General features: G+C 37.7%; 1 protein-coding gene and 1 long non-coding RNA gene across 2 annotated transcripts; one reads left to right on the forward strand and one right to left on the reverse strand.

Moving 5' to 3' along the window:
• Positions 1-333: 333 nt before the first annotated feature.
• Positions 334-5,124, forward strand: LOC127987159 (uncharacterized). The gene is made up of 3 exons (XR_008161072.1): positions 334-459; positions 797-864; positions 3,795-5,124. It is a non-coding gene; the product is annotated as an uncharacterized LOC127987159 (long non-coding RNA).
• Positions 5,125-5,510: 386 nt separating this feature from the next.
• LOC127987073 (uncharacterized) lies at positions 5,511-18,430 on the reverse strand. The gene is made up of 6 exons (XM_052589368.1): positions 18,274-18,430; positions 11,429-11,752; positions 10,952-11,302; positions 9,199-9,522; positions 8,396-8,737; positions 5,511-7,957 (listed from the first exon to the last, which is right to left on the reverse strand). The coding sequence occupies exons 1-6, from the start codon at positions 18,317-18,319 to the stop codon at positions 7,788-7,790; spliced, it is 1,557 nt and encodes a 518-aa protein (XP_052445328.1). The 5' UTR covers positions 18,320-18,430; the 3' UTR covers positions 5,511-7,787.
• Positions 18,431-24,576: the final 6,146 nt, after the last annotated feature.

Raw genomic sequence — 24,576 nt, forward strand, 5'->3', positions numbered from 1 at the left:
TGTGGGTCATGTGACTCTCTCCTGGTACAAAGGAAACAGTTTATTGTCCAGCATCAGTGTGTCTGATCTCAGCATCAGTCTCTCTCTACCTCTGGAGGTGGAATATCAGGAGAAAAACAGCTACAGCTGTGTGATCAACAATCCCATCAGAAACCAGACCACACATCTGAACATCAGTCAGGTCTGTCAGCCCTGTTCAGGTATGGGAGTGGTGATATTAACATTTATTTACTAATCTGATCCACCAAGTCACATAATGTTTGATGTTAAATAGTTTTTGTTGTAGATCAGTCAGACAGATTAAATCACATTGATTGCTCATTTTGTCCATTACAGATCAGGGTCTACCTTTATTGTACAAAGTGTTGATCGCTGTTGCTTCTGCTGGATCTCTTTTGATTGTTGCTGCAGTTGTGATCTTCTGGATCTACAAGAAACATAGAAAAACTGATCCAGAATGTAAGTCTACAAACAAGTGCTCAGTAACTATTTTAACTGTTTAGATATCAGGATTGGCAGTTACAGTGGATTGAACTCATGTCAGAATACTACTGTATACACTGGCAGGGGGCTGAAACTTGTTTCATTTGCACACAAAAAAAAAAAAAAAAAAATGAAATAAAATAATTTCTTAAACTGCATCAAACACAACTGGAAACACAAGAATGCAAATTGAAAACTAATCGTTGCATTTAGACTTTATCTGTGACAGCCGCAACTACATTCTTTGAAGAACCAGATCTAGTTAAGACTGAGTTTTGTTGTTTTAATCCATCTATTATTGCTGTTGAAACAGTCGAGACTCGTGATTATGAGACAACTTACACTGAGCCAGTGTTCTTCAAAAGAAATGCACATAAATCGGTAAGAGAATTTAACCATGTGTCATGTATCTTTATAACATTTCAGCAGTGATTCAGATGTAGATGTAGATCTTTTTTTTTCTCCATATCAAAAACAATTGACATTTAAGGAAGGAAATGCTTTCCAAGTGTTTGTTAGGCATTGACAATCAATGTAAAGATAATTTGTTTGTTGACAATTAAAGACCAGAGAGCTACCTTTTAATTTAGGAAATCTACTCTATTTTCCCCTAAATTTGGTTTTCCATTTAATTTTTTTCCTGGATTCTGTGCTTTATAATTCTAATCGAATTTACCATAAAAACGGTGTCTTATTAAATTAATACAACTTTTAACAGTTGAATCAATCTTGAAATATTAGACCACTAAATAGAAATGTAATGAAGTGAAAAAAAAAAAAAAAAAGAATTACATTTTATTATACAATAGTAATATATTTTGGTCATAATCTCTTCAAGTTAAACCAGACCTTTATTTTGAAGGGTTGTTGTGAAAGACTTTGACTTTCAGTTTCAGTTCGTGTTTGACCATAGTTTTTCTCAAAGCTTGTGAAGTGACCCTCACAGAAGCTCTGGAGAGAAGTTAATTTGTTATATTTGTTTTAGACTAATATGCCTTCATCTTGTGGAAACAGCTTCTCCAAACTTTAGACAAGTGGAGATAAGAGCCTTCTGAGGAAAAATCCCAAGTTTCATGAACTTGCTGTAATGCTAACAGCAAATTCTAAAAAGTGAAGTGACATACAGCCGAGTATGGTGACCCATACTCAGAATTCATGCTGTGCATTTAACCCATCCAACCCATTAACCCATTAACTCACTCAACAATGTTGGGGGTAATGCATTACAAGTAACGCAAGTTACGTAATCAGGTTGCTTTTTTCAAGTAACTAGTAACTTGTGCTGACACATACTGGATGTTTTTCCATTTTCACACCATTCTTTGTAAACCCTAGATATGGTTGTGTGTGAAAATCCCAGTAACTGAGATTCAGTTTTGCTGAGATTCGGTTTAACTGATATTTGGTCTTGCAATGTGCATCGCTGGTTCAAGTCGAACAAGCCTAATTTCTTTTCTCTCACAATCTTTATAATATATATATAGGCTATATAGCAAAAAACAACAACAACAACAAAAAAAAAAACTAACAGAAACAAGACCATCTAGTGGCAATGTGAAAGGAGTGTATCTACTAATGTCAGAGGGGTTAACCGCACTTAAAAAAAAAAAAAAAAAAAAAAAAAAAACAACAACCGCATGTCCCAATATAATAATACCCTACTAACGCATGTTAGCAATATCAGCTTATATAACTAGTAGCTAATGTTAGCATCTTACCTGCTGCACTGTCTGCTGCTTTCTCGTCGTCAGACCAATAGCACTAATTTCACTGGGGACTTTGTGTTTGAGGCCACAAATGTTACAAAGCTGTTATTAAGTTGAAGTTATCACACAGTCCTCGCTCAAGCCGCTCACTCGCTCCGTTTGGTTTCATTACAGTGTGCTCCTTAGCACTGGGAGCTCCCTCTGCTGTCCATAAGGTGCCTCTGCGCACCAGCCATTTCAAACTCAGCCTCCAGTATTTGGGCCACGACTCCTAATTTGCATACACTCCTCAATCCTCAAATGCCCAATCCTCAATCTTCGAATGCCCAATCTTAAATCCCCAATCCTCAATCCTAAATGGCTAAATGATTAAATGCCCAATCCTAAATACCAAATTCCCAATCCTAAATCCCCAAATGCCCAATCCTAAATCCTAAACGGCTAAATGACCAAATGCCCAACCCTAAAAAGAAAATGCCCAATCCTAAATAGAAAATGCCCAATTCTTAATGCCAAATGCCCAATCCTCAATACCAAATTAATTTTTGACTGGGACTTTAAGTTTCAAATTTAGATTTTTAGTTTTAGTTTAAGACTTTTAGTTTTAGACTTTTAATTTATAATCTGACCCAATAATCCCTCTATATATTCCTGTGAGGCACATCAAAAGTCTCAAAAGCTTTTTAATCAAATACATATTTAACCAGTTAGCTCGCTTATGGAGACTCCAAGACCTAAAATAATGGAGACATTCAACATGTGCACCGTTGGTTTACCTCTCGGAAAAGCTTTTCTCTGACTTCTGCTGAGCCATAGAGTTTTAACAGACTGCGTTGCATGCCGTGTATTTGGTGGGAATAAGGAAATCATGTTTTCATGGGGAAACGTTATGTAAGGGGCGGCCTCCTCTGAGCTATAATTGACTGGTCAGGAAGCATTTCTTTTAATTTTGACAGTTGTGCTGCTTCATGTTTTTGTGGAAACTGACAGACATTTTTTTTTTCTCCTCAGGACTTTGAGAAATAGAAACTTCAGAAGAACATAATTTATTTGAAATAAAAGCATTTTGTAAAAATATGAATGTCTTTACTGTCATATTTGATAAAATTTGCATCCATGCTGAATTAAAGTATGAATTTAAATGAATAAATAAAACTCTTACTCACCAAAGGCTGGGTACAGGTTAGTGTAGCCCAGTTTCCTCAAAAAAAGAAAAAAGAAAAAGCAGCACAACTCTGTTAAGCCTAATAATAATATAATATAATATTATATTATATTAATATAATAGTTTCTTGAGCATATTAGAAAAATAAATCAGCATATTAGAATGATTTATGAAGGATCGTATGACACTTATGACTGGAGTAATGATGCTGAAAAATCAACTTTGCATCAGAATAATAAATTACATTTTTGAACCTGCATTCACATAGAAATTTGTTATTGAAACTGTAATAATATTTTACAGTATTAATGTTTCTATCCATAAATGCAACCTTGGTGTAATAATAAAATAAGGAAATAAAAAGTCTTAATTATTCTAAGCTTTGTTACCAAAGTATATTGTGTTATTTTTTATTTTGATTATTTTGATTATTTTTACAGAATGGTGAAGAAGAAGAACGTGTTGAGTTTGCACCTACCGCCTTGAGAAGTGAGAAACTTTCATCAAACACATCGAGTTCGGAATCTGTTGACTTTAGGAATTCATGAGGATCTCCACACGTGTCATTAACATAAACAAAATACACAGAACAAAAAAAATAAAATAATAACGCATATTTGCATAGAACAGATTCATTTTATATTGTAATATTTTATAATATTTTATGTTAATATTGTATTGTAATACTGCGATTGTCACAGTCTTCAGTCTTTCTGTCCCCGTCTTCTGTGAGTGTTGTGTTTGTTTGGTGCCATGTGCTCTCTCTCCTGTCTATTTTCTGACCCCGCCCACCTTGTGACCTCATTATTGTTTAGTTGTTCCACCTGTGTTTCTCCCTATCTCCCGGACTCATTCAACTTCAGTCCACACACCTGTTCACCCACTCTCTCACACACACACACCTGGAGCCCATTGTTCTTGGCTATATATTCTTCACTCTCACACAACTCTGTCTGGCTGGATTAATGTTAATTGTGAGTTGTTGGTTGTTGTTTGTCCTTCGTGTTTAATGTTCTGGTTTCTTCTGCTCGTGTTCCTGTTGTTTGGTTCTGTTTTGTTTTTGCCTTGTTGGCCTTTTTCGTTCTCATTTATTAAATAGTAATTTCTTCCCTGCACTTGAACCCAGACCCTGTTCTTTCTTTGGCGGTCTCTATCGCCCCGTGACAGCTATTTTTTATCCTTGGTGAACAGAAGAGACTAATACAAAATAGTCAAACAAATTTGATGTAAAGTTGCTTTGCAATGATTCGTATCGTAAAAAGCGGTATACAAATAAACCTGAATCATAAACGGTCCAAATTTTTCAGTTATTTAGAATGCCCTCCTTAAGTATTGGAACAGTAAAGACAAAATTGCTTTCTCTGCTGTGGAGTCAAGACATTTGCAATTATGATTAAAAGATGAATATGCGACAAAACTACAGAATGTTACATTTTATTATTAGGTCTTTCGACACATACATGCTTTACCAAATAAAAAGGACAGCACTTTTAGAGTTCATCCAACTATTTGATGTGAACATAAGTACTGGAACAGCTGAATTTAAGGCAGATGTAAAAGATAAAAAGCTAATATTTAATTGCAGATCCCTGGCCTGCAATCAGAGCAGTGAGTCTGCAACCAATAGACATCAGCAGATGCTTGCTCTTATGCTTTGAAATGCTTTTCCCCAGCCTTTAAAATGAAGAGGTCCTGTTCTAGAGACAGCCATGACACCACCTCCACCAAGCTTTACGGATGAGCTTGTATGCTTGGGATAATTTGCAGTTCCCTTTTTTCTCTTCACACTTCTGCTTTCCAATCACTTAGATAAAGGTTCATCTTTGTCTCATCGGTCCATCAACTAGTTCCTAAACTCTTGATTTCTCCATGCCCTTTTTTTTTTCCTGTTGTTCTAATCGACTTCCTCTTTTATTTTAGCATCCAAATTGCTTGCTTTACTGCAGAGTCGGCTTCCTCATCTTCATCCTGTGTTGTTTGTCATCATCGAATGCAAGACTTAGAATTCAGAAGCAATGGATATAACTGATAAGACACATTCCCTAATATCCCATTCCCATATCATAATACAATATGCCTAAATCTTAAAAGTGTTTTTCTGAATTTCTCTTATTTTCGATGACAGTGTTCTCTGATAGCAAATTAAACTCACAGAATCCAGCTGTTGTAAATGAATCAGATCTGTTTTAATTGCATTTATCACAAGCATACAATTTTTTTTTTAGGTTCCTTTTTCATTTACATGCAAAGTTAAAGAAAACCAAAACTATGTCAGAAATGTTCTGTGCTAAAAATTGTAAACATTAATGAAATTATAATCCATGACTGGTTCTTATTTACATCATAAGATCCTAACACAGGCTTCTGAGAGGAGTTTGGCTTTTGACAGTATTTCAGCTCTTCAAAAACATTTACATCACAAAAACAAATCATCTTCATCACACAGTTATGATAATTGCTCACGGTATTCATTTATTTCATAGCCTTAGCCTAAAGTTCAGTCATCACAAAATGAAATCAGCCACTTCCAATGAAACCAGTGAATAAATGATTCTGTGTCTCACATGTTCAGTGATTTGGCATCAAAACTAAAGGTGTGTTTCAACCCATGCAACTGTTGTTGGTCTGTTAACCTTAAAACAGTTACGTTAGGTGGAAGTTTGATGTGGTGTATTTAACACATTAAGTAAAATGTTAATGAGCTGCTCAGTTAATATAGCTGTTTCAATTGTTTTAGTGTTTTACTGCTGCTCATTTCAAAGCATATTTTAACAAAAGTAAACATAAAAAAAAATTATATATATCACATGTTTATCCCTATTTTAACCTCGTAACTGTCAACCCCCCCCCCCTTTTGAACGTAGACATGAAAGTACATGATTCAATCTTAAACCACTTGAAAAAAAAAATATATATATATATAATTTTTTTTTTTTACAAAAATACAATTTTTTGTAATGTCACAGTTATGTTGTTTTGATATATGTTGTGGTAAAGCAAAAAAAAGTACAATATATATATTTTTATATTTCAAAAACAACTGCAGAAACATGTTATAAGTGGTCCATTTAGTCTGTTTAATATGCTCCATAATTTTTACTATAAGGAGAGCCCCGCTGGTTCCTGTTGCTTTCTATTACTAACTCTCTCTCAGTGTTGCCAGATTGGATGGTCAATTCACAGCCAAAAGCTCACAAAAACCTTCCCACTCCAATAATAATAATAATAAAAAAAAAAACAGTCCAAAACTTTAACTGTAAAGATAATGTGACTGAATAGTCACTCAATGGTTGCTATGAGCATTAAAGATTAAAGAGAATGACCAAAAAAAAAAAAAAAAATCATTATTTTCAATGTTCATTCAAGTAATCTACATATACCCTCGAAAAAAAATTGCATTATTTTCAATGTCAACAGTCAGAATCTAAATGCAAAAAAGTTCCCAATATAAGTAATAGGAAAAATCAACCTAATTAGGTATTTCACATTTGTTTATGCATACATATGACAGTCAAAACTGAGCCGTCATTCATTAATCCGACAATAAAAAAAAAAAAAAGATTACAACAACAATACTAATCTCCATCCATATCCTATATATATATATATCATGTAACTTATATTTAGGCATTATGATCACTCATACAGTTCATACATTTAAAATGAGAACCGTTATCTAATTTTATAAATGTTAAATGTTTTTTATTGATTGGCATCAGCTTCAGCACACCTGTGTTTCTAACATTGTGATGACTGTTTGCGTGCAGTAGATGCACATTTGGGACTGTTTTTAAGCCAGTTAGCCTATACAATTTACATTTATTCATTTAGCTGACACTTTTATCCAAAGCGACTTACAATTGCTATATATGTCAGAGGTCGCACGTCTCTGGAGCAGCTAGGGGTTAAGTGTCTTGCTCAGACACATTGGTGTCTCACAGTGGATTTGAACCCAAGTCTCTCACACCAAAGGCATGTTTCTTATCCACTGCGCTAACACCACCACAATGTATATGTTTGAAAACCACAGAAACTGACCCCAAACCAGCCCAAATTTTGTCCAAGCTAAATTTTACCCGCACCATCACATTCAAAACCGCTCAGTTGGGCAGGAACCTTTACCACACAGGTTTACATAAGGAAGACTTAATCACTCTAGCATTCCTAGTGGAGAGAAAGAAAACTGCCAACAAAATTCTTATTAACTCACTCATGCCTGGCCCACACTGGGCAATCGTGGGATTAATCGTTGGGACTGCGGTGAGGCCAAAGCTGAGTGCCTTGCACTGGGTCTGTTTAGGTTTGGGGTGGGCTGGCCCGAGCCAACTATTTCCCCGCTAAGAGCCAGATATGGCCCCGCAAGGACATGATTGCATGGACAGTCACTCCCTGCTTTGGTCTTGGTGGTCTACAAAAGTGACTACAACATCAATTCACACTGATGTTCTTCCAGAAAGTTTTCTTTTTTTAAATCGACCATGTTTACAGACCCTTCTGCAAGAGTGCTTTGAACATGCAACAGTTACAGCCAGCAGCAGGAGAAGAGCAACAACAGCACATACGACACATATTCCTGCATTAAGACCTGAAGGCGTACTTGATTCTGTAAGAAAAAGAAACAGTGAATAGTATTAGTGACCAGAATCTCTTTTCAGATTTTTGTACATCTTTCTAACTCTGGTCAACAGTATTATGTTATTGATTTAACTGATAAATGGCGCCATCTGGTGTTCTTCTGAAGAACAGCTGCTAAAACAGCATCACAAGCAGCAGTGTTCAGAGGACGACTGACTGTGTGACACGTTTGTTAAATTTAGTCAAAATGTCATAGTGACAAATATAACTTTTTCAAACAGTCCACAATGAAAACAAATATTTGGTTGAATTAAGTATACTGTGTGTGTGTGTGTGTGTGTGTGTATGTGTATGTATATATATATATATATATATATATATATATATATATATATATATATATATATATATATATATATATATATATATATATCGATTAGAGAGAGAGAAAAAAAAAGACACTTACCAATGACAGTGACACTGAATGTCTCTATGCTGATGATGCTGATGCGGTGGCGGTGGCTGATGCTGTGGACGATCTTCACTTTGTATTCTCCAGAGTGTGTGGTTTTGATGTTCATGATGGTCAGAGACCCAGTTTGATTATTCATCTCCAGTCTGTCTCTGAATCTCTCATCATCTGAACAGATCTTACTCTGATCTCTGGTGATTTCAGCGATGGGAATGTCACTGAAATGCCACGTCATCACATGATTTGGGTTTTTAATTACACCAGGATGTAAAGTGACAGATTTTCCCTCCATCACTGACTTACTCTTCACTTTATCTCGCTCATTAGCAGGAACACCTGAAACACAAACCAACAGTGGATTGTAGCTCAATCTTGGTGAAAAAAATACCATAAACTTAATGAGAGACCTGCTGGCCATGGCGTTAAAGATAGACCTTCATTTTTTAAGAAAACAAGCAGTAAATAAATAGAGTGCATGTCTATATTTTAAGAATATAATTAGAATAGTGAGTGTTAAGGTTAGAGGGTCAAATAATGATGGAGGGGATGGGTTTTAAGCCAATTCTTGAAGATGGCTAAGGACTCAGCTGCTCGGATTGAGTTGAGCAGGTCATTCCACCAGGAGGGAACAGTTACTGAAAAAGTCAGTGAAAGTGATTTTGTGCTTCTTGGCATTGCACAATAAAGTGATGTTCACCTGCAGAACGCACATAAGATTCTAGAGGCACATAACTCTGAAGTAATGAATTAGCATATTTAACCTGCTTTGTTGTCATGCTAAATGTTATATGACTTACTATGAACAGCAACGTTGAAGATCTTATGAATGACTCTTCTGCTGATGATCTGTAGTTTATAAACTCCAGCGTCTGTGGTTCTGATGTCTGTGATGGTGAGATCACTTGTGTGATTGTCCAGCTTCAGTCTGTCTCTGAATCTCTCTTTACACTGATCAAGTGTACAGATTTTACTCTGATCTCCAATGATTTGAGCGATGAGAGTCTTATTACAATACCATCTAATCCTGTCTTGGTGGTTCATCTTAACATCAGTGTGTAGAGTGACTGAATCTCCCTCCATCACATTTGCTGTCATGCCATCTGTTTCAACACCGGACGCATCTGAAGAAGAAATGAAGAGTCCATAAAAAACATGATTCCTACAGATCATACAGAGTAGAAGTAGGAACATGTAAACAAACAACACATGGGGACATTTCACACTAAATACATTTTCATTCCACTGTGCTACATCTCTAGTGTTTTCCATGTACACACGAATAAGAAAGATGTGTTCTGCTGGTCCAATCAGACCAGCTGTTCATGATGATCTCACACTGAGCATCAGAATGGGAAAGAAAGGGGATTTACATAAGAGCAGAATACCGTAAGTGCTTGAGCTACAGGAATACATATATATATTTAGAAAATGATATCACTAACCACTGGCCTGGCATGCATAGCATAAGACAGAATTTTTTGATGTTTTCAGGGATCCATATAAAAGGAGATGGTCAGTGATCATCAAGGAAGAGGGCAGAGCCTTTACAAATTCTTTGGATACTCTGCCAACAAAACAGGTGAATCTCAAACCAAACTGTCATAAATTACCCATAAAAATGAAACGATTTGCACAAATATTTAACAATTTGGCCCATTTCCTTAAAAAAGCAAGGAACAGTTTTTTTTTTTTTGACGCAGATATTGTAATCTCAAGCTGCTACAGCGAGGAAACAAAAATGGGGGACGGCTGAAGCTCATTCAGTGATGGATCTGTGCTAATGAGCAGATTTCTGCTAGTCATGGGCGGGGCTTCCCATACTCTTAAATAAGTGTTGTGGAAAATCTGGAACTGTGCATTTTGAGAAACTTTTTTATAACTGGAGGATTATAAAAATAAGGAATTGGGAATGGGGTGGATTTTTACCATTATAGGCTGGTTATGTACACACATTTGTGGATACACTGTTCAAACACCTTTATACATTACATTTAGCAAAAATAGGTCCCCTTTAATGTTTATTAATGTGTCTGAGTAAAAGGCCATTTTCTTTAGGTTACAGACTAAATCTTTATAGTATTCAGTATTTTTAAAGCTAAACAGCACATTATAAGGTAGTGGGCATTTTTGCCTTCCACTTCATAATACTTTGCAACCTTGTGCCTTTAACTATCATTTTGCATTATTGACACACTGTTTTCCCACTGTTGAATGTTGTTCAGTTGCTCTGACGCAATGTATTTTGTTTAAAGCGCTATATAAATAAGGGTGACTTGACTTGACTTGTGATCATTTGTTTTGATCCAGTGATTCAGAGCTTGTGACAAATGAGCAAAGTCATGGGATTTTGGTAAACAACATTTTGTTATGTCATTACTGTTTTGTAATTTATTTATTTTTTTTACATTTCTGTGGTTTGCTGCAGGGGTTTGTTGATCTCTGTGTTATTGTGTCTAAACTCACTTTTTCAAACAGTACACAATGTAACCATATTAAACTGTATTCTAAAACTGGAAAAGAAAAGGCACCGATTGGCTAAGTTACACTCACCAGTGACAGTAAGGCTGAATCTCTTAACGCTGATGATGCTGTAATGAGGCTGGATGCAGCTGTTGATCTGTAGTTCATAAACTCCAGCGTCTGTGGTTGTGATATTTGTGATGGTCAGAGATCCAGTCTGATTGTCCAGCTTCAGTCTGTCTCTGAATCTCCCAGTACTATTACACTTAACATCTTCACAGATCTTTTGGTGATCTCTGGTGATTTCAGCGATGAGCTCGTCATTAAAATGCCACGTCATCACATCATCTGGGCTTTTTATTACATCAGGATCTAAAGTGACAGATTCTCCCTCCTTCACTGACTTTGTCTTCATTTTATCTGTCTCTGCACCCGGAACATCTGGAACACAAGCCAACAGTTGATTATAGGACATTTTTAGGAAAAGAAAATCAAAAGAGCATGCCTGGGTAGCATCACATGCTTAGGATCATCATTTAACGTGCTTTTAAATGTTAAATGACTCACCACAAACTGCAATATTGAATATCTTTTGAATGACTCTTCTCCTGAAGATCTGTAGTTTATAAACTCCAGAGTCTGTGGTTCTGGTGTTCATGATGGTCAGAGATCCAGTCTGATGATCCACCTTCAGTCTGTCTCTGAATCTCTCTTTACACTGAACATCTGTACAGATCTTACTCCGATCTCCAATCAGTTGAGCGATGCGAGTATCATTAAAATACCATTTAATTCTGTCTTGTTGGTTTGTTTCAACACCAGTGTGTAGAGTGACTGATTCTCCCTCCTTCACAGACACTGAGACTCTGTCTGTATCAACACCAGAGGCACCTGAATGAACAAATAAATATAAATCACTTCTGGTATAGTGTATATACAAAAAAAAAGTGATGTGAAAGTGTATTTTCTAAAGATGTTATTGATTATAGGTAAATGGTAGGCTATGCATTTATATAGTGCTTTAAACAGACCCCATGGCCATCCAAAGCGCTTTACAATATGCCTCACATTCACCCATTCATTCACACATCAACTGCGGTGTCAGCCATTCAAGGCGCCATCCAGCTCGTCAGGAGCAGCTGGGGTTAGGTGTCTTGCTTAAGGACACCTCAACACTTGGTCAGGTGGAGCCGGGAATCGAACCACCAACCTTCTGGTTTGTAGACAACCTACATGAACCACTGAGCCACTGCCGCCCAAGTTTTGTGAATTTTGGCCAAACCTTTCAGAATTTGTAGGTGAAAATAGTCATTGTTCACATCTCCTGACCACTAGGTGGTGATGCACATGTGTAGAAAGCCCAGATGATATTGTGATATGCAAAATCAGTGCGCAAATTAAACGTGTACAATGAGACTACCGTGTCCCACCCTCCAGAGACTGCAGGAGTTTAGCCTGGAAGACTTCAAGCATCCCCATGGCCTGCGTAGCTAAGTGGACGATGTGCGCCAATTGGGACGCAGACCATTTCTTAACTAGCTGTTCATGGGTAGAAACAACTCATTTAGAGAAGGTGACTGAGGATCTAGGTGAACTTTGATAATGATAGCTTCGTCATTCTGACCTTCGTGTGGGGAAGGGGCCCACCAGTGGCTCACTGTTCTTACACTAATCAGAATCAGAATCAGAATCAGAATGAGCTTTATTGCCAGGTATGTTTACACATACGAGGAATTTGTTTTCGTGACAGAAGCTCCGCAGTACAACAGAATGACAGCGACAGAACATAAAACACATAATAAAAGAATAAAAAATACAAATATGTAGACAGTGAATGACAATATACAAATGACAATTGTAGGCAGGTATATTACAAAGTGAAGTTATGTATGTACATATATATTGTGTGCAAAATTTAAGTGTATACTAAGTATGTGTGTTAGATAAATAAAGTGTGTGTGTATATAAATATAAAGTGTAGTGTGTTCGCCATTATTGTCAGCTGTTCATAAGATGGATTGCCTGAGGGAAGAAACTGGTCCTGTGTCTGGTCGTTCTAGTGCTCAGTGCTCTGTAGTGTCGACCAGATGGCGACAGTTCAAAGAGGGAGTGTGCTGGATGTGAGGGGTCCAGAGTGATTTTGACAGCCCTTTTTCTCACTCTGGATGAGTACAGTTCTTGAATAGATGGTAGAGTTGAACCGATGATTCGCTCAGCAGTCCGGACTACCCTCTGTAGTCTTCTGAGGTCAGATTTAGAAGCTGAGGTGAACCAGACAGTTACTGAAGTGCAGAGGATGGATTCAATGATGGTGGAGTAGAACTGTTTCAGCAGCTCCTGTGGCAGGTTTAACTTCCTCAGCTGGCGGAGAAAGTACAACCTCTGCTGGGCCTTTTTTACGATGGAGTCAATGTGAATGTCCCACTTCAGGTCCTGAGAGATGGTGGTTCCCAGGAACCTGAATGACTCCACTGCAGTCACAGGGCTGTTCATGATGGTGAGTGGGGGGAGTGCAGGGGGGTTTCTCCTGAAGTCCACGATCATCTCCACTGTTTTGAGCGTGTTAAGCTCCAGGTTGTTGAGACTGCACCAGACAGCCAGCTCTTTTACCTCCTGTCTGTAAGCAGACTCATCACCGTCCTGGATGAGGCCGATGAGTGTGGTGTCATCTGCAAACTTCAGGAGCTTGACAGAGGGGTCCTTAGATGTGCAATCATTAGTGTACAGGGAGAAGAGCAGTGGGGAGAGAACGCAGCCCTGGGGAGCTCCGGTGCTGATTGTACGGGTGCTGGATGTGTATTTTCCCAGCCTCACTAGCTGCTGCCTGTCTGTCAGGAAGCTGTTGATCCACTGACAGATGGAGGTGGGCACGGAGAGCTGATTTAGTTTGGGCAGGAGGAGGTTTGGGATGATTGTGTTGAAGGCCGAGCTGAAGTCCACCAACAGGATCCTCACATAAGTCCCCGGTCTGTCTAGGTGTTGCAGAACATAATGCAGTCCAATGTTTACTGCATCGTCCACAGACCTGTTTGCTCTGTAGGCAAACTGAAGAGGATCCAGCAAGGGCCCAGTGATGTCCTTCAGGTGGGCCAGCACCAGTTTCTCAAATGACTTCATGACTACAGACGTTAGAGCCACAGGCCTGTAGTCATTTAGTCCTGTAATTTTGGGTTTCTTAGGGATGGGGATGATGGTGGAACGTTTGAGGCATGAAGGGACTTCGCACAGCTCCAGCGATCTGTTGAAGATCTGTGTGAAGATGGGGGCCAGCTGGTCAGCACAGGATTTCAGACAGGCTGGGGTAACACAATCTGGGCCTGGTGCTTTTTTCCTTTTCTGCTTCCGGAAGACCTGGTGCACCGCATCCTCGCTGATCTGAATTGCAGGTGTGGGGGAGAGGGGGGATGCAGGAGGTGTGAATGGTGAGAGTGCTTGATTGGAGAGGTGTTCAGGATGGGTTTCAGGAGCTGTTAATGGTGTGAACGGTAGTTTGGAGAGGCATTCAGGGCTGGTTGCAGGAGTTGTGAAGGGTGTGAATGGTTGTGTGGGGAGGCGTTCAGGGCAGGTGATAGGTGTTCTTTCAAACCTGCAGTAAAACTCGTTCAGATCGTTTGCCAGTCGTTGATTCTCTACGGTGCTGGGGGGTGGTGTCTTGTAATTGGTGATCTTCTTTAGACTTTTCCACACTGATGCGGAGTCGTTGGAAGTGAACTGAGTCCTTATTTTTTCAGAATAATTCCTCTTTGCCACTTTGATCTCCTTTTCCAATGTGTATTTAGCCTGTTTATACAAGACATTGTCCCCCTTCACGTAAGCATCTTCTTTGGCCTGACGGAGCTGTCTGAGTTTTGCAGTGAACCACGGTTTGTCATTATTGTAAATTAGTTGAGTCTTTGTAGGAATACACATATCCTCACAGAAACTGATATATGATGTTACGGTCTCTGTGAGTTCATCCAGATCGGTGGCAGCAGCTTCAAAAACACTCCAATCAGTGAGGTCAAAACAAGATTGTAAATCCTGCTCTGCTTCATTAGTCCATCTTTTTACAGTCCTTGATACAGGTTTAGCTGATTTTAGTTTCTGCCTGTAGGACGGTATAAGATGAACCAGAAGGTGATCAGAACGTCCCAAAGCTGCTCGTGGAACAGAGTGAAATGCATCCTTTATTGTGGTGTAACAGTGATCCAATATATTACTGTCTCTTGTGGGACATGTAACATGCTGTCTGTATTTTGGCAGTTCACGGGACAGATTGGCTTTATTAAAGTCCCCGAGAATGATTAAAACAGAGTCCGGGTGTTGTTGTTCTGCCTCTGTGATCTGATCAGCGAGTTTCTGTAAAGCTGAGCTCACATGCGCTTGAGGATGGATGTAAACACTGACCAGAATGAACGAGTGTTTACATCCTAAAAAGACCCCTTTCAGTTTACAGTCATATCCTTATCGAACGAGTGTTTACATCCTAAAAAGACCCCTTTCAGTTTACAGTCATATCCTTATCTGTAAATGTCACACATTTACACAAGCATTTCTGTTTTTGTAAAAAGTCCCATCCTGACAATATGTTTTAAGTTTAAATCTTCATTGAATGAGCGCCAGTACGGGGGGGATGTTAGACAGACGGTACACAGTAGAGAGGGAGGCAATTAATACTCAGCACAAACACATTAGTTGTGCTGAAACATCTGCTGTTGAGCTGTTGATGTAATGCAAACATTTTAAGAGAGTAGGAAACTCATAATCCCCTTGTATAACTGCCTTTTTCAAGTGTTTTATAGTGTGTGTGTTTTTTTGTTTTTTTTTTAATGCCCAATAACAGAAACTGTAAGCTTGGGTAATTTCCATCTGAGCATTAGCTATAATTCTGAGTGATTTCCATCGATCAGCAGGTGATTACAACATAGAAAATGTTTTTAACCACCATCCAATTATTATTCTTTTTTTTTTTTTTTTTTTTTTACAGAGAAAGATAAGGATGAAGTGGCTGTCATCTCAACTATGTTGATTAATAAAGTCTTATTTTGCAATCTGGAACTCTGCTTCTTGAGCTTTATTCAAAAGACAGAGAAGACTTTTCTCCATAGCATAAGATACACATTAAAAGTCATTTGACCCATTTAACAGATGTATGCCAGTCATATTTGGATGACAATCTGATGTACTGTGAAACCTTTAAAGGGGTCATCTGATGCGACAAGCACTTTTACAAGCTGTTTGAACTAAAATGTGTGTTTGCAGTGCCATTCTCAGATTCCTGTCTGTGTGAAGTCACACTGATCCAGGCCCCTCCCACAATGGTTGATTGACACTAGCGTTTTACCTTAGACCCATCCTGAGTGCACTGTCATCAGTCTTCCATCGTTTTGATACTGGAGCAGAAGTAGACAAGAATGGCCCCTAAGCGAATGAGGCGTTCTGTTGTTAGATGTAATAATGAACATAGCACTTATCATTTACTCGCAACATCTGAGCCGCTGTAGTGAGTATACTGTTCTTTCATGAATCTTTGCAAATCACCTTTCCTAATAGCATGCTAGTTAACAAGTTCCGCAGCTAAAGTAAACAGTCTCATGAGAACGGCTCTTCACCCCATGGAAAAGAGGGGCAGGGTGATCAGAGCTCATCAGCATTCAAAGGAACATGCACTGAAATGGGTTGCTGGAAACAGCTGATTTTGACAAGGTAAAAAGAGTGTTGTTTACACTACCATTGCAACATTTTAACCAATATATTAGACATGTGCCAATATTCGGTAATGCAATATATCACAGTAATGAATATGTAGAATATTGTTATCGTGGGCACTTCTAAATACCGTGAATAATTATATGTTACAAATTCAGAATGTAGAATGCATTTTAAGAATAGCTTTCCCATCAGCTGGTAAAACTGCACCATACCGCTGTATGCTGCTTGAAAGAGCATGTGTTCTGATGTAAAGAAGCACGCATGAGAAGCACATGGAGGAACACGTGCGAGACACGCTGAATGAAAGCACATTCACTCTCTGACAGCAGATGGTGCTAAACCGCAGAAAATGCAGCCCTTACCCTGGAAACCCCATAAATAAAGCAGCTGCTCTACTTTCTAAAACATATTTAAATCCATTAAGATTTGTAGATTTACTGTGTTGTTCATCACAGCGCCAAATACTTGAATATTTTGATTTAATAGGCTATTTCTATATTTTTTTACATTTTAATCTGGACTACAATTTACCCTAGATATCGTTCACACTTTACATCAGGGCTTCATTAGTTAATATTAGTTAATTCATTAGTTAACAAACTGCCAATGAAAAATTATTCTAAACATTCATTAATCTTAGGTAGCTATTCCAATATATAACACATTGTTAAAATCGAAAGTTGCAACTGTGTCATTTAATGAGCTAACATGAACTAAGAGTATTTGAACTAAGAGTAACTATTTCTCATTTTGAATGTTATTGCATTATCTAAGATTGACTAATGAGATATTTTTGTAAAGTGATACCTATTGGTCTTCATAGTTCTTTTGCACCTGTATATTTTTCTGTATTGCTATATTGCAAAGTTATTTTTGTTATAAGAAAAAGGTATTAAACCTGTTATACTGTATTATGACCATTTTTTAAACTAAATTTCAATATTGTGATAATACTATATACCGTGATAAAAGCATTAGCAATTAATCGCAACACTGGAAACATCAAGACCCACGCGGAGCACTGTAGGAGTTGTAGGAACATGGGTGGTGCTTTCAAAAGGCTAACATATTCTCTCAAAAAGGTGAATCTCGTCTAATGCACCAACTGCGTCTGGGACGTCCCCGACTGCGATTTACATGCTGACTGGGAAACACCACACACACCAGTTCGAAACAAGATCGCAAACGGGTGGGTCCCTACTTTGCATTAGTTCGTTTGGGACGGCCCTGGTGATGTGTGAAATACGATTTACAAGCGTATGTATTACTGTTAAAGAACGTTACAACAAACCGATAGAAAGTACAATGTGTTTTTCCCAGCATATATAGATAGATACTCGGGGGCATGCGAAACCAACCCATTTAACAACCCACCACGACTGATCCATCACTCTTAATACACACACATACACACATGTATTCACACATTCAAGAACATATTAATGTTTAAATATCATTAATTATGATTAATTATTCTCAAATGTTAAACTTAAGATGCCATGTATGTCATATGCTCTAGTTTTCGTCTGATCACAAAAAAATCATGCCTAACCAACCGACATGTAAAACTATAACAATTTCATCGTAAACCCACAGCTAATTGAAACCTTTAGAAATGATATCTTAATATTTCTGTCAAGTGTAAATTTAAACTACGGAAATGAAACGCCATATGGCGCCATTTGTTTTTATATAAAAAAAAAAAGAAGAAGAAGTCTTACCTGACACGAAGAATGAAGACAACGTGAACAAAACGAAGAGGCTCATTTTGGAATGTACGCATGTTCTGTGGATTTAACAGCTGTTTTGTCTCTAAGGACCAAATCACACTTTAAGCTACTGACGCAGTTGGAGTAAAGTAGGCGACGAATTATTCTAAAAGCGAAAGTGAAAGTAAGATAAAGTTAAGTGACGCAAAATAACAGATGATGTGATAAAATCAAAGGGGAAAGAAACTTAGACAGTGCTGTGAAAGTTTTTTTTTTTTCAAGTAGGCTAGTATTTTGGATCAACAACAAGAAAAAACGATATATATGAAGAGAATAGGCTATCAAAAAAAATATTATTTTTTTTATCTCCATTTTTTTTGCAGTTGATTCCTCATGTTGACTTATCACTTTGATATTACATTTATTTATTTAAAATAAAATGCTATAAACTACATGAAGTGTGAATTAAATAATATTATGATAGCTCCTCGTTGTTTTCAGCGCATGATGGCGAGTAAGAGTATAACATACTCTTCAAACCTCAAACTCATCAGTTCATTTTCACCGTTTTATCAACTATAGATAAGTGAAGCAAAATTGTCATCAAACTCATTCAGTATTTCTGTCTATGGTAAGTAGAAATCATTTGTTCGAACGATCACTTTGTTTTTAAGGAATATTAGGGGTTCAGTATAAATTGGATATGGATAAATCTTTTATTATAACAATTATTATTATTATTACTATTATTGTATTTTTGTGAGAAAAAAAAGTATATTGCAAATGCAATAAGGTCAGTGGAAGCATATAATCTAAAATTTTTTAAAAAGTATGAAAAAAAAATCAGTATGTAAATAAAGGAATACTCGAAGTTCAGTACGAAACTCAATCAACAGCATATTATAGTACTTTATAATAAACTACTAATACAATTACTAGCTAAAATATTTAGTAATGATTGTTATATGTCAGTACAAGTGAAGTAATATGTGGCCAAATATGGTGACCCATACTCAGAATTAGTGCTCTGCATTTAACCCATCCAAAGTGCACACACACAGAGCAGTGAACACACACACACGGAGCAGTGGGCAGCCCTTTTTTGTTGTTTGCTGTCTGGGACAATGCTCCATGTCATCAAAGAGCAAGCAGAAGGAACTATCTTGGCCTGAACCCTCTGTATATATTATATGTAAAGTAATCTTAAAAAATCCTGCTGACCAGCGGAATCACTAATGAAAAGAAGAGAATATGTCAGGGAGACAAGCAGAAACAATGAATACAAACTGGCTTAGATTAATTCAGCTAAAATAATAGAACACATGAAATCTCTCACGATCACTCAAGTGAAATCGTGACTCAGCTTAGTTCAGTTATTTCTGATAACTTAGAAACTCAAACTCAAAAAACAATTTAGTAGCAAAGAAGCTCACACAATTGAGCCATAATGAGAGAATTCAATCTATATTGATAGTATTTATCAGATGAAATTATTTTATGTGGGTTCATTTATAAAAAAAAAAAAAAAAAAAAAAAAAAAAAATATATATATATATATATATATATATATATATATATATATATATATATATATATATATATATATATATATATATATATATATATATATATATATATATATGATTTAAAAAATCTGAAAAATATAAAAAAGAATTCTCTAAAATTGAAAGGTAAAAAAAATATTGTTTACAGTACAATAAAACCTGCTTTCCTGCTGATAATTTGCAATATTTCAACAGCTTGTTGAAAAATTAAAGCTGCAGTCTGTAACTTTATTTGGTTAAAATTGATCCGAAATCAATATTTCAGCAAGTACATAACCATCCAGTGTTCAAAGCTATGGCCTTACTTTAGTCCGATTCACAGCGTTTAGCTTATAATAATGCATTCTATAGCCTTTTATGACAGCATCTGGAATAATAACATTTTTCATTTTGATGATGGATTGTAATCCAGAAAGAATCATGTGTTTATAAAACAAATGGAAGTTAAATTAAATGAAATTATATTCCAGTTTCAAATGTGCATCTGATTACAGAAAGCCTGAGATAACACAAGATTGGTATTTTAAAGACGACCAGTTTGAAGGGAGCATAATTTGCTTTTTGGGTTAAAATAATTTACTAATATGAAATTCGAATGGTATGACAATTAGAGATTAGACTGTACAGAAAGTGAAATATACATGCTTATACACATTATACTCATAGTCACACAATGCTGATATTGTCAACATTAATAATATGCGAATAAAGTATAACAATAATAATAATTTGCATGTTTTGATGAGACATGAGCTAACCAATCTTTAGATTAAATCACCATTGGTAGCACAATATATTGAAATGCTTTTTTCCTCAATTGGTCAGAACAAACGTGGCAGACTTGTCACTAATGCTGCGTACACCAAAATATTTCTTTACACCTTATAAGATTTTCTAAATGTAGACCACAAACATGAGGTTAAGAAAATCCTAGATTTAACCGTTTTGCTCCTATAGTGTGTGGAGTGCCATGATGTGACAAAGACAGCACACCACACACAAACTGATTTTCAACCCGAGTCTCGACTGTGAATACAGGAAACCGCTCGTTTCGTGTTATAGGTCATCAATGTGTACTTAAGATGGGAACTTGTTTAATTTGGACTTTTTTGTGCATGCTCTTTGAGGTGGTGACCATAGACCTGCATTATATGAGGTATTTGTATTTTTACAATACAAACGGATCATACTTCGGTATGATCCGTCCTGGACACAGATTTGTGGAAACACCAGACTGAAATCTGAATCTACTAGTAATAATGATTACAAGAATCCAAAAAAAAAAAAAAAAAAAAAAAAAAAAGATTTATTTTGCCAGGAATATACAAATAATAATCGAAAATAATAAATTCAATCAATTCATAATGAGAATACATCAATCAGAGAAAATGCACAACAATTTGGTTACACAATTTATCAGCATGAAACACAAAATGTAGAATAGAAATGTATACTAAAATAACTTCAGATAGTCAGCATACATGGCAAATAGAAAGACGCAAGGGTATTGTGCGGGACATTTTATTTACAGATGCTTCCTTGAATGTTTCCTCTTTATTCCTCTTTAAATACCCAAATCAGAACAAAACAATCATACATTTAGCACAATAAAAGCTTTACCAGACTTTTGCTGGGACCTGAGGTGACCTGAAAGCCAAATCTAACCTGAGGTAGAAGAACAACATCTGGCAAAGACCTTATCAGGGGCACACCCCACACCAGTAGAACAGATTTTCCTCAGATTCTGGTTCTTTATTTTTGATCTGTTCTACTGATATGAAACTGAGATCATATTTCTAATCACACCGAGACCGTAAATTTGACACCAAACATGACACGGGTAAGATCATTAATTCTTAACTTGAGTTCTTGACACTTCTATTTCAACTTTCAATGACCTGGACCATATGCCAGTTTTGCTTTCACAAAGAGATCAAAGCACACTTTAAGGGGCGAAACCACACTGTTTTAAATGATCATTTTATCTTATCATGTTTTCATATCCGCTGGAACCCAAAGTCGAATGATTCATTGCACAGCCCTTCTGCTAGCTCACATTGAATTGTTTTTCAAATAGGTCAGCACACATGACACATGAGGCATGTGATAAAACTTGTCCAGTCAGCGCAGCCCTCTAGTAGACAGACAACATTTTAAAATTGTTACGAGAACATAAAATATCATGGTATAGAATCATCAGATCACCTATCAATGAAATTAGCAGTGTAATAATTAACATTACATTGATGTCCGATTAGGCGCTGATTCATTGGCAACAGTCATCAATGGCATCTCAACCATATTAGTGGATGAATGTTCAACATGATGCTCCTGAAAACAGATTCACAGAAGGTGAGTGAATACTGGTGGTTTATTTTCCCAAACACTGCATCTTAAATATTGGATGATTCTTTAAATTAATACATTAAGTCTTAAACAAATATTGGTACTGCATTGTCATTGCGCTGAAATACACTGCTTAAAGTCTGATGTTAGATGGGTATAAAGTCAAACACATCCATGCATGTGATGACATGTAGATTCAACAAGCTATTTAAAGTTTCAAAGCATTCAAAACGTTGTGTGTACACTTGTACAGTATATTTGCAAATACTGTTTTGCCTTCATGTAAAACATTTTGTAAAGATTTGGCCAGATACACGGAGTTGAAGTTTGTCAGTAGAATTTACAGCTCTTCTTGCAAACATCTTTGGAAGGCATTCTCAGCACTTTGGCCTCTCACATTGCCACTATCTCAGAGATGGAGATGGCTCTCACTGACGGCAGTGATAGGATTACACAGCTGGAGTTGGTTGGTTGTTTGTTTGGGTTCCCTTTCAAGGGAACTTCGAACTGCATCCTCTAGGGGGCACTATGTGGGAATACCTCGTCGTGACCCGTGTCTGAAGCATTCAATGAAAAAACACCAACTAGTTGGACGGTGAGAGCCTCTGATGTCTCTACCAGCGCGACTATAAACAGGCACCGGGAGAACACATCATTCTCTTCTTCGTCTTCACTGACTATTCTGTTTGAAGCCAACATCTGAAAGAACTGGTAAGAGCGATCTTTCTCTATCTATCATGGTGACTACTAGCAAGAGTTTAGACAGTGTGTGCATCCATGTCAGCGTCATTTGACACCCGATGACACCCGATCTTTGCGTCATTTGTTTGGGTGAAGAGCATGCACATGATGTCTTTGAGGAGGCAATCTGAGTGCATTGTGAGCGTTTTTTTCAATGAAAAAGCTCCACTCTCATTTGTTTCTCTTTCTGAGGAAAAAAAAAGGAAAAAAGGCGGCCATCTGGGTTCAGGACCTGCCACTGCTGAGGCACGGAGGAGAATGATCTTGTGAGAATTTCAGGTGAATTTGTTTGAATGTTTAGAGAGGGACCTTTCACGCTCCTAAAGGCGGACGAGAGAGAGCCTCGGTAGAATGATGTTATATCTTGAACACTTTCTGATACTGAGGTTAGTGCTCTGCAGGGTTTTTACCCAGGAAAAGCAGGAGATATTTGAGGATGGTGAAGAAGCTGAGGCTGAGCCTAATCAATTCTCCTGCCCTGCATATGTCGAGCTGTTGGAGGTTATGGATTGCGCCACGGCAAAGTTGGACTTGCCATGAAAGGCGCTAACAAGGTGACGCTGTGAGAGTGTCTTTCTTCTCTACGCTCAGGATTCGCCTTCCGAACTTTTCAGTATTTCCGTTAAGACGGTGATCTGCAAGTTCAGGGATACTAAGGCGTGCTCCGCTGCTTTCATATTTAGAAGGTCTAGGTCTGGGCTCGAACAACATAAGGGTCCTGGCCTGTCTCGATCTGAGAGTCAAAGATGGGCACAGAAGGCTAGTGTTGCAATTCGCGCTCCTCATCCACCTGCGGGCAGGGGTAAAAGGAATCGTGGGTCATGAGGAGTCTCCTATGCTGGACCTATAATGTTTTTGACTGGTTCTATGTTCATAGCAACCACCCTACTGATGGTCCAGACTAAAAGGAGGCGCCACTTGAGCGGGGCTCCAGCGCAGGAGGGTGGGTGAGTATGTTATGTTTTCTGTTTATACTTATGTGCATTAAATTGATTATGATTATGTGTCTACTAATAAACTCTGTGAGTTTCCTTTGCAGTGCTCAGTTACAGTGTTTACTAAACACAAGTCAGCACCAGCCATCTGGGTTCATGATCCGGTATTAGGCAGCTGAGATCACAGGTTTCTGCGGGAGCCTCCTTGATCATCAGGCCTGGCACAGCACTTCAGGGAATTCCATGAATGTCCAGCTAGTTCACCCCGAGGGGTCTCCTGGCCGCTTGGTTGTGCTGTCGCATCCAGCGGGAAGTGGAGGTGGCAGTTACAGAAGTCTTCTTGTATATGCTGCCTCAGGTGATGCTCCCCTCGTCAGAGGTTTGTAAAATTTATGCTTGCCTCTCCCAAGCGGTTCAGCGCCTCTGCGATGCTTAGGATCCTTTAGGTACACACGCTAAGCTCTGTGTACTTTCTGAAAACCACATGGTGGTTAGTGTGCACGTGAACACTTCGTGCACTTTCTAAAATCCACGTAAGTGGTAAGTATGCACGCAAGATTCTGCGCACTTTCTGAAATCCTGTAAGGTAAGGGTTATGAGCTCCACCTCATTCCCTTTCTTGAGATGATTAGACCTTGGTTCCTTGGGCTCCATTCAGTCAGTTTGTATTTGTTTATACACTTCAAGCATCTCTTTCCCTCAACATGAGGGGCTATTTGGGCGATTTT

This window comes from Carassius gibelio, chromosome B22 (genome assembly GCF_023724105.1).
Source record: "Carassius gibelio isolate Cgi1373 ecotype wild population from Czech Republic chromosome B22, carGib1.2-hapl.c, whole genome shotgun sequence".
In the NCBI taxonomy this organism is placed as follows: Eukaryota; Metazoa; Chordata; class Actinopteri; order Cypriniformes; family Cyprinidae; genus Carassius; species Carassius gibelio.

Coding starts and splice junctions, on each gene's coding strand:
- LOC127987073 (XM_052589368.1), bottom strand. CDS start 18,319: ATGAGCCTCTTCGTTTTGTTCACGTTGTCTTCATTCTTCGTGTCAG. Junction 11,753..18,273: donor GTCTTCATTCTTCGTGTCAG/GTAAGACTTCTT, acceptor TTGTTCATTCAG/GTGCCTCTGGTGTTGATACA. Junction 11,303..11,428: donor ATTCAATATTGCAGTTTGTG/GTGAGTCATTTA, acceptor CTTGTGTTCCAG/ATGTTCCGGGTGCAGAGACA.